Raw genomic sequence first — 12,719 nt, 5'->3', positions numbered from 1 at the left:
ATGTCTACATTTTTAAAATATAAATCTACAATATTTTATTTCACAATGAATTGGAAATATAAGAAATTACTGTGTAGTTAGTATAGTATGCTAGGGATGTCAACGAAAGTGGGAAACATGGGATAATTTATGCAAAACGGGCTTCGCCTTGTCACAATTCTTGTGACAAGACCTTTCTTTTGGTACCACCAAATTTGACCTCGTGACCTTGACCTTTGAGTTTGACCAAATTTTACCAAATATTTCCGAACATTAACCATAGACATCATTTTTGAATAGTTGGTGCTATCCTTCACTTCTTATCACTTCTTCTTTCATATCATACTAATAAGCATTGTTACCTATTTTAAATTTTTTCATGCAACAATTTTCATTTTATTTATCTTTATAAGATTCAAGGTTTTTGGAAGTCTTAGAAAAGGTCTTATAATAGTTGACATTTGCACCCTATAAAAGGAAAGAAAATAATACAGCTTTAGAGAAATAAGATTTCCTTGAATCCAGCTTTAGATAACAATACTTATTAGTATGATATGTGTATTCATTGTGACAAGACCTTTCATTGAGTATTAAAATATTTGACTTTGATCTCAGAGTTTGCCTTGATTTAAAAAAAAAATAACCTTAACCATAAGCTTTGGACCATTTAGAGCTAGGGCTTTCGTGTTTCACAGGTGCATTCCTTGTGACAAGACCTTTCTTGGCATACCAACAATTTTGACCTTGACCTTTGAGTTTGACCCACTAAAAAAACTATTCCATTCATATTTCACGTGTGTATTCCTTATGATAAGACCTTCCTTTGGGTACCAACAATTTTGATCCTTTAACCTTAGAGTTTAACTTGGATAGCTTGAACAGACAGATAGACAGACAAGAATGCCATGCCATAGTATGAGTATCAATGTCAGAGTGCACTGAAACCCTTTACTTTAGTCCTCAGCCTCTCCTACTTTTATAAGTATTATGATAAAGACTTACATACCGAAATATTTAATTTAATATATATAATTTTAACAAGCAATGTCATATTAAGTGGAAAGCACTTCATGTAAACAGATTTACATAAAAATTCATGTTGGATTCCAACATTATGGTTTTTCTTGTTGCTCATATAAACAAACTTTTGTACAGTTATACACAACTGGTTTATTGTACATGTACATGTATTTGGCGATTCCTACAGTCTACTAACAAGAGATCAGAATTATATGTACTGAAGTCTGAACTCACAAATTATATGGACATCAATTTTCTGGAGTTATAACACTATAAACTTTATGACTAAATACAAACACTTATACAGGTAAAGTTTTGTATCTGGAGCAATGAAAAATAAAATCAATTAGGCCAGAACAATGAAGGTAAGTTGAGGTGAATTTGGAAGTCACAACCCCTTAATCTCTCTGTGTTTTCCCTTGGGTATCTTAATCAGTCTTTTTCTCCTTTCCACTGGGTTTAAATCTATTTGTTTTATTTGTATACATCATATATTTGTAAACATTGTAGATTTTATGACACAAGTACAATCAAAATATACTTTGCATCATATATAAATAGTACATTGTACAAAATTATCTGTAGCATAATTTAAATTCAAACAATATAAAATTATCACCATCACTTATTATTAATCTAAAATTAAAATGAAAATGTAACATTTCAATTTATCAAGTTATTGTCCGTGGCTTCCAAAATATCCTTGGCATTCATATTTTCTGGTTCACTATTGGATTTGCTTCCTGAATTTGAATCATTTGAGAAAGCATCCTCTAAATTAGAAAATGAAGAATTGTTTTCCACTTCTAAAGAATTAACACTGTCCAGGCACGGAGCACTTGCAGCTGGTTTTATCGGTACATTTTCTGAATTGGATGACTGAGCACCTGTCTTTTTACAACAGGTACTTGTCCCTGACAACAGATCGGGGGTGGAGGCACTGGTCACTGCCGTGGCTGGAGGGACACCTGTGTTTGAGGGGACGGACTGTGTCTGATGTTTTGTACCCCTCTTCTTCCCCAGGACTTTGACATAATTTGCGGGAATGATGCCCACTTTCTGTCCATCTACTGATGCCAATAGCCAGCCCCTCATTCTTGGCTGAATTTCTGAAAATTAAGATACAGGTTTATACATTTCCTCATCAAGAAAAAAAAATACTGTATCTACTAACTTTCTTCATTATTTCTTCTTTAACACTTTATTAACCTGTATGAACATGGCAAATTAACTCATAGTGACCACTATTTAAACAGAATACTTTTACAAAGTGGACAAACATAAAGTTCCATGTTACCATGTTACCCAGAAGTACCTAGAAATAATCCAGAAATCCAGTTTTGCTGAACCTTTAGAAGTTACATTACAGAGGATATTCAATGATTTGGAGATGGATATTGAAATTATTTCACGAGTGAGACTGGGATTTCTTTTACTAGTATATAACTATATTTTCACAAGTAGTATGAAATGTAAAAAAAAAATCTGTTTTGTGAGTCGTGACATCAAAACGAAGTTACATTTTGAGGCTACTTTCATGGTTACCTTTAGTTACATTTTGAGGCTACTTTCATGTTTACCTTTTGTTTCATTTTAAGCCTACTTTCATGCTTACCTTTAGGGGCTACTTTGATGAGTTGTCCTGCTCTAAAGGAAAGTTCCTCCTCACCACTTCCATTAAAATCAAACTCTGCTCTGGCCACAAAGTGATCGTCTTCACCAGAAGCCCAGGATTTTACTATAAATATCAAAGAAGTACCAGTGCATCAGTTAAAGTGAAAGAAATTAATCTAATATCCATCTGAAAGTGTATTCCAAGAACAAAAAAATAATAAATTACATCTCACTTGATGTATTTTATTTCTATAGAATATATTAAACAATGTTTTGTGAATGGTACTCTGAAAAATCTGAGACCTCTTCAAAACCTGTGGCTATCTCATAGCAAACATATAACTCATTTTTACAAGAGGCCCATGGGCCACATCGCTCACCTGAGAAGCTTTGACCATTCTGTTCTTTACCAGATTTCCCCCTTGTTATACATAATGCATCCCCACCCTACCCCACTGATCATAATTTAGACATTTTGAAATCTACACTAACCCATGATCCTTCCATGGGCACATATGTTTCAGCTTTTTTGGCCCAGTGGTTCCTGAGAAGAAGATTTTCAAAGATTTTTCCTATATATTTCTATGTAAAACTTTGATTCCCTATAATGGCCCCGCCCTTCCCCCGGGGGTCACGATTCCTATAATTTAGAATTTACACTACCCTAGAATGCTTCTATATATATAAGCTTCACTTTTTCTGGCCCAGTGGTTCTTGAGAAGAAGATTTTCAAAGATTTTTCCTATATATTTCTATATAAAACTTTGATTCCAAATTGTGGCCCCACCCTTCGCCCGGGGGTCATTATTTGAACAATTTAGAATCTACATTATACCAGGATGCTTCCACATAAGTTTCAGCTTTTCTGGCCCAGTGGTTCTTAAGAAGAAGATTTTCAAAGATTTTTCCTATATATTTCTATGTAAAACTTTGATACCCCATTGTGGCCCCGCCCTTCCCCCGGGGGTCATGATTTGAACAACTTAGAATCTACACTACCCCAGGGTGCTTCCACATAAGTTTCAGCTTTTCTGGCCCAGTGGTTCTTGAGAAGAAGGTTTTCAAAGATTTTTCCTATATATTTCTATAAAAAACTTTGATTCCCCATTGTAGCCCCACCCTTCTCCCAGGGGTCATTATTTTAACAATTTAGAATCTACATTATACCAAGATGCTTCCACATAAGTTTCAGCTTTTCTGGCCCAGTGGTTCTTGAGAAGAAGATTTTCAACGATTTTTCCAATATATATTTCTATGTAAAACTTTGATTCCCCATTGTGGCCCCGCCCTTCTCCCGGGGGTCATGATGTGAACAATTTAGAATCTACATTATACCAAGATGCTTCCACATAAGTTTCAGCTTTTCTGGCCCAGTGGTTCTTGAGAAGAAGATTTTCAAAGATTTTTCCTATATATTTCTATATAAAACTTTGATTCCCCATTGTGGCCCCGCCCTTCTCCCGGGGGTCATGATGTGAACAATTTAGAATCTACATTATACCAGGATGCTTCCACATAAGTTTCAGCTTTTCTGGCCCAGTGGTTCTTGAGAAGAAGATTTTCAAAGATTTTTCCTATATATTTCTATGTAAAACTTTGATACCCCATTGTGGCCCAGCCCTTCCCCTGGGGGTCATGATTTGTACAATTTAGAATTTACACTACCCCAGGGTGCTTCCACATAAGTTTCAGCTTTTCTGGCCCAGTGGTTCTTGAGAAGAAGATTTTCAAAGATTTTTCCTATATATTTCTATGTAAAACTTTGATACCCCATTGTGGCCCCGTCCTTCCCCCGGGGGTCATGATTTGTACAATTTAGTATTTACACTACCCCAGGGTGCTTCCACATAAGTTTCAGCTTTTCTGGCCCAGTGGTTCTTGAGAAGAAGATTTTCAAAGATTTATCCAATATATATTTCTACGTAAAACTTTGATTCCCCATTGTGGCCCCGCCCTTCCCCGGGGGGTCATGATGTGAACAATTTTGAATCTACATTATACCAAGATGCTTCCACATAAGTTTCAGCTTTTCTGGCCCAGTGGTTCTTGAGAAGAAGATTTTCAAAGATTTTTCCTATATATTTCTATATAAAACTTTGATTCCCCATTGTGGCCCCGCCCTTCCCCCGGGGGTCATGATTTGAACAATTTAGAATCTACATTATACCAGGATGCTTCCACATAAGTTTCAGCTTTTCTGGCCCAGTGGTTCTTGAGAAGAAGATTTTCAAAGATTTTTCCTATATATTTTTATGTAAAACTTTGATACCCCATTGTGGCCCCGCCCTTCCCCCGGGGGTCATGATTTGAACAATTTAGTATCTACACTACCCCAGGTTGCTTCCACATAAGTTTCAGCTTTTCTGGCCCAGTGGTTCTTGAGAAGAAGATTTTCAAAGATTTTTCCTATATATTTCTATATAAAACTTTGATTCCCCATTGTGGCCCCGCCCTTCCCCCGGGGGTCATGATTTGAACAATTTAGAATCTACACTACCCCAGGATGCTTCCACATAAGTTTCAGCTTTACTGGCCCAGTGGTTCTTGAGAAGAAGATTTTTTAATGACCCAACCCTATTTTTGTCTTTTCTTGATTATCTCCCCTTGCGAGGGGATATGTCCCTTCATTTTAAAAATTTAAATTCCCCTTCACCCAAGGATGCTTTGTACCAAGTTTGGTCAAAATTGGCACAGTGGTTCTTGAGAAGAAGTCGAAAATGTGAAAAGTTTACAGACGGACAGACAGACAGACGGACGGACGGACGGACGGACACACATTTGGTTATATATTGGGTACATCAAGTCCAAGTCCTATTGGATACTGCTTATTGGATACAAAAAAAGTGTACACACGAGAGGGCATTATTTGGGTAGTTACTGTTCAAATCTTATTGGATAGTAATCCTTGTGTCCGTATTTTATTGGGTTTTTTCTTATTGTTTTTTATTCATTCCAAATTTATTATATATTTAATATTTGCCGGTGAATTCAGACAAGACTGAAAACGTTTTGTTTTGAACCCATATTTTTGTCAATTTATGTGATATACATGTAGCTCTTTTATTGTAACACCTAACTAATTTGTTCTTAGCAATAAGGATATACACCTGTATATTTCAAAATATCTAAATATTAAAATATATGAATACCTGAGTGCAAAAAAAAAACTGAATTGTGTAAAAACAACTCAACATATCTCAGACCCTGTTCAACCTTTCTTAAATAAAGAAAATAAGTATTTAAGGAAACATTTTTGAGTCATTACCAATTAATAATAAGCAAATACCCATTACATATTGGGCAGAATGAAGGTATCCAATAGGCATTGGACAGGTGTCCAATACCTGTTGGGTTGTATTTTGACGAAAGGAATAAACTACCCAAGAACAATTGAACATGTGTACATTATTCAATTCTATTTGGGTATCTTGAATCTCCTCATCAAAATACAACCCAACAGGTAATGGACACCTGTCCAACTCCTCTTGGATATCTACATCCCACCCAACAGGCAATGGACACTTGTCTTATTCTTGGGTTTCTTGAGAATCCCCTCATCAGAATACTACCCAACATGTAATGGACACCTGTCCAACTCCTCTTGGATATCTACATCTCACCCAACAGGTAATGGACACTTGTCCAATTCTTCTTGGGTTTCTTGAATTGTTTCATCAGAATACCACCCAACAGGTAATGGACATCTGTCCAACTCCTCTTGGATATCTACATCCCACCCAACAGGTAATGGACACCTGTCCAATTCTTCTTGGGTTTCTTGAATTGTTTCATCAGAATACCACCCAACAGGTAATGGACATCTGTCCAACTCCTCTTGGATATCTACATCCCACCCAACAAGCAATGGACACTTGTCTAATTCTTTGGTTTCTTGAATTGCATCATCAAAATACAAACCAACAGGTAATGGACACCTGTCCAACTCCTCTTGGATAACTACATCTCACCCAACAGGTAATGGACACTTGTCCAATTCTTCTTGAGTTTCTTGAATTGTTTCATCAGAATACCACCCAACAAATAATGGACATCCGTCCAACTCCTATTGGATATCTACATCCCACCCAACAGGCAATGGACACTTGTCTTATTCTTGGGTTTCTTGAGAATCTCCTCATAAGAATACTACCCAACATGTAATGGACACCTGTCCAATTCTTCTTGGATATCTTCAAGCCTTCAATAGTATACAGATTAAAAGGTATTGGACATTCTTCTTGGGTTACTCAAAATTTTTTTCACAAGAAAGAAAACCCAATAGGAATTGGACATTGGTTCAACTCCTCTTGGATATTACATCCCAACATTAGAATAAAACCCAACATGCAATGTTTACTTGTCCAATTCTTCTTGGATTACTTATACCCTTCATTAAAATTGTCAAATTTGTCTTATATATTTATACTCTTGCATTAGATTGCAAACCCAATAAGTATGACATTTACCTTTCCTAGTTGAATTCAAATTTATCGGCATAAGCATACATAAGTCCAAAACATATTTAATACTTAAATTCTAACATTCCACATCTCATTCAGTGTACACTTTACAAATGATAGGAAATATATAAGCATTTTGTACCTAAAGTATTTGGCTTTTAAAGAATTTTATAACCATGTTTGCAAAATATAAATTTAAATATTGGAACTTGGAGCAAGTCATTACAGGTAGAGCAAGATGCTGAAAACCATATTGATAAATAGATCACACCCTTGATAAAATGTTTGCCTTCAGTTGCTAAGATTGTGTTGTATTATATGGTAAATTTCTATAATCCTGTTTATTACAGATACATGTACAATGCATATTTTCCCTGTGATAATAAAAATACTTCTGAGATTTAAAAGAATGGATTTAATAGTCACCGATGTTAAAAGATATTACATGTATCTCATTAGTCTGGTTTGGAAATCACAAACTTAGTTTTGAAGCCGATTAAACAGTGTTGCACCAGAAAACTCAGTTACAAGTACAATGAATGAATTTGTAATATCAAAACTTTAAAATAATTGATGCACTATGTCCAAATCTATTCGACAAATCGGGATAAAAATATTAAACCAAATCATCACTGTTATAAGTCTTAGAGCAAGAGAAAAGTCATTACATGCCCAAATTTTAGATGTAAGGCTTTGATCCTATATTTCAATAAATGTCAAAAAGGTTTTATTTTTGTTTCTCTTCCATACTCTCTTCTTCAGGGTCTCTCATGGCCTATACCGCATGATACCTCCATTGACTCTGCTTTTTATATTGCCATATGTTTATCCAGTAGTAGTGGTTATGCTCAGGCAATTTTTGAAAAATTCCTCATTTCATGCATCTCCTTCAAATCTGCCTCTGTCCTTTTAATTCATTCTGCAATTAGATAAAGGCATTTCTTTGCTGTATAAAACATGTTTTTCTTGACTACAGTAAGATCACCCTTTATGTTAATCAAACCCAACCAAGAAGTAAAAGTATATTTCTTATTCAGAAATATGTATTGATAAATAAAATGGAAGAAAAACTAAATTCCATCAACTCTTTTTTGTTTCTTCTATGTCTAACTGCATCTTCATCCTACCCCCCATCTGCCATAATTTTATCAAAATAGAATCATCATTCAACACACAAAACGATGTTGCAATTTAATTAGACAGTTTGTTAGTTTCTGATTGTTAAGAAGGAGATTTTAAAAAGATTTTCCAACTATTCCTTGCAAATTTTAGACTTATGTAACACTATCAGTACATTAGGGGTCCATAATCTTCAAAAACATCTCTACACTTAACCCTGCTAAAGAGGATTTAAAATTGACCCAAACCTTACTAACTGCTTTGAAATTATATTGACAGAAACAGAGACACACTTGACACTCCACCCCCCCCCCCTTCCTGGGGTATGCTTTGCACAAAATTTAATAAAAATTGACTAAGCTGGATAGAAGTTGAAAATATGAAAAATTACAGTCAAACAGATATGAATTACTTACACCACATCAGACATGAAGTAGTGATCCTTAAATAAAATACACCTACAAGATGAAGCTATTTTATTCCTTTGAAGTGATATCTAGTATTGTTTCTTTTCCTGTATGCCACCTCTATCAGAACAAAATGTTATACACGTATTAACATAACCTATGACCAAATAGTACCCCGGTATTTACTTTTCAATTAATTAAGTTCTGGAACCAACCCTCAGACGCCCTTAAAACAAATGATTCAAAACTGGCAAAGGTAAAGGGCGTCAGAAGAATATAAAATAAAATGTTAGTACAAACAAGCAAACAGTGTGCATGAAAATGTTGGCAAACACTAGAAAAAATACTAAGGTACTTTCTCAAACTCAACATGAATACTAAAGAAGTTTAAATGTTGTTGTATTGCACATACCAAAAGCTTTCCTGCCGTTAAAGGTTGGTTGCCTAGTAGTTATGTAGTATGTACAAGTTTTTCCTTCTAATTTAAGAAGAGAAAATGTCTCAAATCTTATACATGTAGTTGTCATGGAGTATTCCTGATCATTTTACTGATTACTTACAATTGTCCTATTTCTGAGGGTCATCTTCTGATGAGTGTGTTCTCTGCAATGTTCACAACTGAAGTTCCTGTTTGACCTGTTACATATTGAAAATCCTCAATGAACATGATTATGATTTTAATTTCCATTGCAATTATTGATTACTTATATAAAAAAATCTAATTTAAAACCAATTTATTGTACCATAATACTTAGGAAAATATTTATGAAATATCAATGGAAAAAAGGAATCATTATCTCCAGTTATCCTAAAATCACAAGTAAGCATTAATTATATCAATTCACATAAATGTAGCTCGATTCTAATTACACACCCATCCTGTGAAATAGTTATAGTAGCCCTATATCAATTTCAGCATTGTTTTAAATCAATTATAACAAATGCCAAAAACAATAATAAAAAAAAATCAAAATAAAGCAAACACTCAAAATCAAAGACAGAAAAAAGCACTGTTTTGACTGAACGTTTTTCAGTAATGCAATGAATCTCTTACATATCAGATGAGATAAACTTACATACAATTATTTAGTTGTTGTCAATTATCCCATTTATCATCATCTCAGCTCACTTTGCGATTGTAATACTGTCTACATGAACCGATAATTTACAGCTGATTTATGAACACACGATTGTTAAAATTTTCATTTCCCTTTCCAATATACATTGCCAGAACATACTTAGTTGGTTATGATATAAAATTCAATAATTAACACTTTCGATTTATTATAGATTATCTAACAATATACGATCATTTACTAAATACTTCTCGCCCTCAAGAGAGATAAAAAGACAGAGAAAATTCAAAATACATACAAGTGCAACTTAGGATTAATTGGTCCGATATATCTATTTTAATTTTGTGCACAATTGTTTTCAAAATTACATTAAAATCGATTTTCCTTAAACAAGAACCCAGCAATAGATAAATACTAATCGAATAAACTTACCTTTTCTCTTGTCAATTATAGGGGAATGCCTATTTGAAGACCTACAGGTAAATGAAGACCTACGGAAGACCTACGGAAGACCTACAAAAATTGGGGATATATATATGAAATCTGATATGATAATCTTATTCAGCATGTCTTAAATATAAAATATATCAAAAAAAAATTTATAAAAATACGTTTTAAACAGTGTTTTTGGAGCTCGGTATGAGGAACTATTTTTTCTCCAAAACGAACTAGCGCAAGAACGATAACTCTTGTTGAAGTGTCAATGTACAAAATCAGCCAAAGAATATTTCCTATTTGTTTTTGTTTTTTTCATAGAAGATGAATTTTTTTTCTTGAATATATTATAATAAAATAAAATAAAAATAGAGCACTAATTGTAGAAAATTATAATTTATGAATTGATAGTAATAATTTTTTAAATTAAATTAAAAATGAATTACATTATTGTAATATATTGTAAATAAAAAAAGAACTCTTAGCCATAGTTGTGAACTCAATATTTCTGCATTTCTGATTAATTTTTATTAATTTTTATATTTCTTGAATTCATAACTATGTTTCCAGATCCTACGACGTGGACGTGGTTCTTTACAGGATCCTTTTATTTATTTTTTTTTTTGTTTTTGTTTTTGTTTTTTTTTTTGAATTTTTTTCTTAAATAATAATTTAACATATATATTTTGGCATGCCTATGTACAACATATGAAAAAGGAAAAAGAGCTAACACATCTCTCTACACAGCCGTCAAGCGGAGGAGATTCAGATGGTTAGAAATAATTGTCATTTAAACTAACACATCTACCTGCACAACCGTCAAGCGGAGGAGGTAAGAAGGTCAGAAATGATCAAAAAAAAAAAATTAAAAAAAAAAAATAATAATAACTGGTTTGCATATCTATATCTGTTCCTCATCTGAAATCCTAACCTAGCAGTCTCCCCCTGGGTACTTTGGTTTCTTATTAGGAATGGTTAAAGTTTTTGCTGTTCTTACTCTTTTGATTTGACCAGGTTTTTTGGCGATACGGTTGGTGGTTGGAATTGTCAAAAGAGCATCGCCTGAAGTTTGAAGTTTGGACTGGTTTTGGTATTTAAAAAATTTAACTAAAAATTTGGTGCGTTGCTCATTTGTCATTGCTAGCCAAGCAGAATGAAAAATGAAAAGATGTTTAAAAGATTCTGCAAGTTCATAGTTCCCCCTACCATGCAGAGCCCCCCTGATGTCCAAAAGCTGATTGTCATGAATTTCTTTGATCAAATCTACTAACTGTGGTAATTTTGAAACCCTCCAATCCCCTAAAATTTTGAATTTTGAATTCATGCTTTCGCAGTTGTTGTTTTTCCAAAGAAGAGGGATGTTTTTTTGTTTTAACCTTGGTTCAAAAACTTTGGTTTTCAGAATGGGAAGCAGTTTATCTGATAAGTAAGCCCCACATGAACTTGCAAATTCCTCCAAAATCTCTTGTTCCCTTTCCAAATAAGTAACCCTGTCTTCTGCACTGAGCAGACCTGTTTTTGAAAAAAGTGATTGGATGACACTATTCCTTGTTTTTTCAGGAACATTATTTTTCAGAAGATTTCTTTGAGCATTTTCCTGCAAATGCCGAACACAGAGAATATGCTCCGAATTTGGAAAACTTGTTTTAATTGCATTGATGAGTGCAGTTTCCTCATCTGTGCCAAAAATAATTTTTTCACAGTCTAAATGAAAACCTAGGGCAGACCTAATTTTTGACAAAAAATCACAATATGTGGCATAAGAGCCGTCCCATTTGTTGTTGTGGAGCATTGCCTAAACGTTTTAGAGCCAAATCAAAGTTGAATGAGCCATCAGGTTGGGTACAACATATGGAACAAATATATGAAAGGGGGCATTTTTTCAGAAATTGAAAATCAGAGTTACTGATGGACTCGCAATTTTGGTGAAACCAAAGTTGACATGAGTCACAAGCTACTTCCCTAACCCCACTACATTCCTCCCCACATTTACCACATGGATAAGCCATGATCAATGCATAAAAATCCTAACTTTCACCCAAAAAACCCTAACAGAAAAAAATCAAAGAAATAAAACAAAATTCTATACAAAACAAAAATGAAAGCACTAGTCTAATAATAAATAATAAATATTTACAGTAAAGCACTAAAAAAAGCACTAAGCAAAAAAGCAAGCCAAAATATATATCTCTAAGCCAAATGAAAGCCAAAAAGATTGTGAGGATAGTAGGCAGGGAGCCCCTGATTTATACTATATTCCTCTTACAGTTTGTCACCCAAGCTTCTACTACAAAGTGAACTCCTCTTTCTTTGAAATTAATGTTATGAAATGAAATTCCTAACCCAAGCTGTAAAGATTGAGTTCATGTCAAATTAAGAATTTAATTCTACCCAAGCTGCTAGACCCAGTAGATGCTGATCATACAATGAGCAAGCTGTGACTATTTAATTGGTGAACATGAAGTGAACTGGTTTTAATTAATTAAATAGATTGTCTAAATTAAATAAACCTTCATAAATTTGAATTAATAGATAAATGTTCACCATAAGCTCAGTTTACAATTCATCACTTTATAACCCAAGCAGACTTAATAGTATAAAACACACTT

General features: G+C 33.9%; 1 protein-coding gene and 1 long non-coding RNA gene across 2 annotated transcripts; both read right to left on the bottom strand.

Moving 5' to 3' along the window:
* Nucleotides 1-984: 984 nt before the first annotated feature.
* Nucleotides 985-5,903, bottom strand: LOC134265952 (peroxisomal membrane protein PEX13-like). Its single transcript, XM_062748153.1, has 3 exons — nucleotides 5,900-5,903; nucleotides 2,615-2,737; nucleotides 985-2,108 (listed from the first exon to the last, which is right to left on the bottom strand). The coding sequence occupies exons 1-3, from the start codon at nucleotides 5,901-5,903 to the stop codon at nucleotides 1,663-1,665; spliced, it is 573 nt and encodes a 190-aa protein (XP_062604137.1). The 3' UTR covers nucleotides 985-1,662.
* Nucleotides 5,904-7,473: 1,570 nt separating this feature from the next.
* Nucleotides 7,474-9,915, bottom strand: LOC134265953 (uncharacterized). Its single transcript, XR_009991869.1, has 2 exons — nucleotides 9,160-9,915; nucleotides 7,474-7,992 (listed from the first exon to the last, which is right to left on the bottom strand). It is a non-coding gene; the product is annotated as an uncharacterized LOC134265953 (long non-coding RNA).
* Nucleotides 9,916-12,719: the final 2,804 nt, after the last annotated feature.

The sequence above is a fragment of the Saccostrea cucullata genome, unplaced genomic scaffold, assembly GCF_032062105.1.
Source record: "Saccostrea cucullata isolate Sc308-1 unplaced genomic scaffold, CSIRO_AGI_Scuc_v1 ctg10160, whole genome shotgun sequence".
Taxonomy (NCBI): Eukaryota; Metazoa; Mollusca; class Bivalvia; order Ostreida; family Ostreidae; genus Saccostrea; species Saccostrea cuccullata.
The sequence above is the reverse complement of the archived record's forward strand: the minus strand, read 5'-3'. Positions and strand labels throughout refer to the sequence as shown.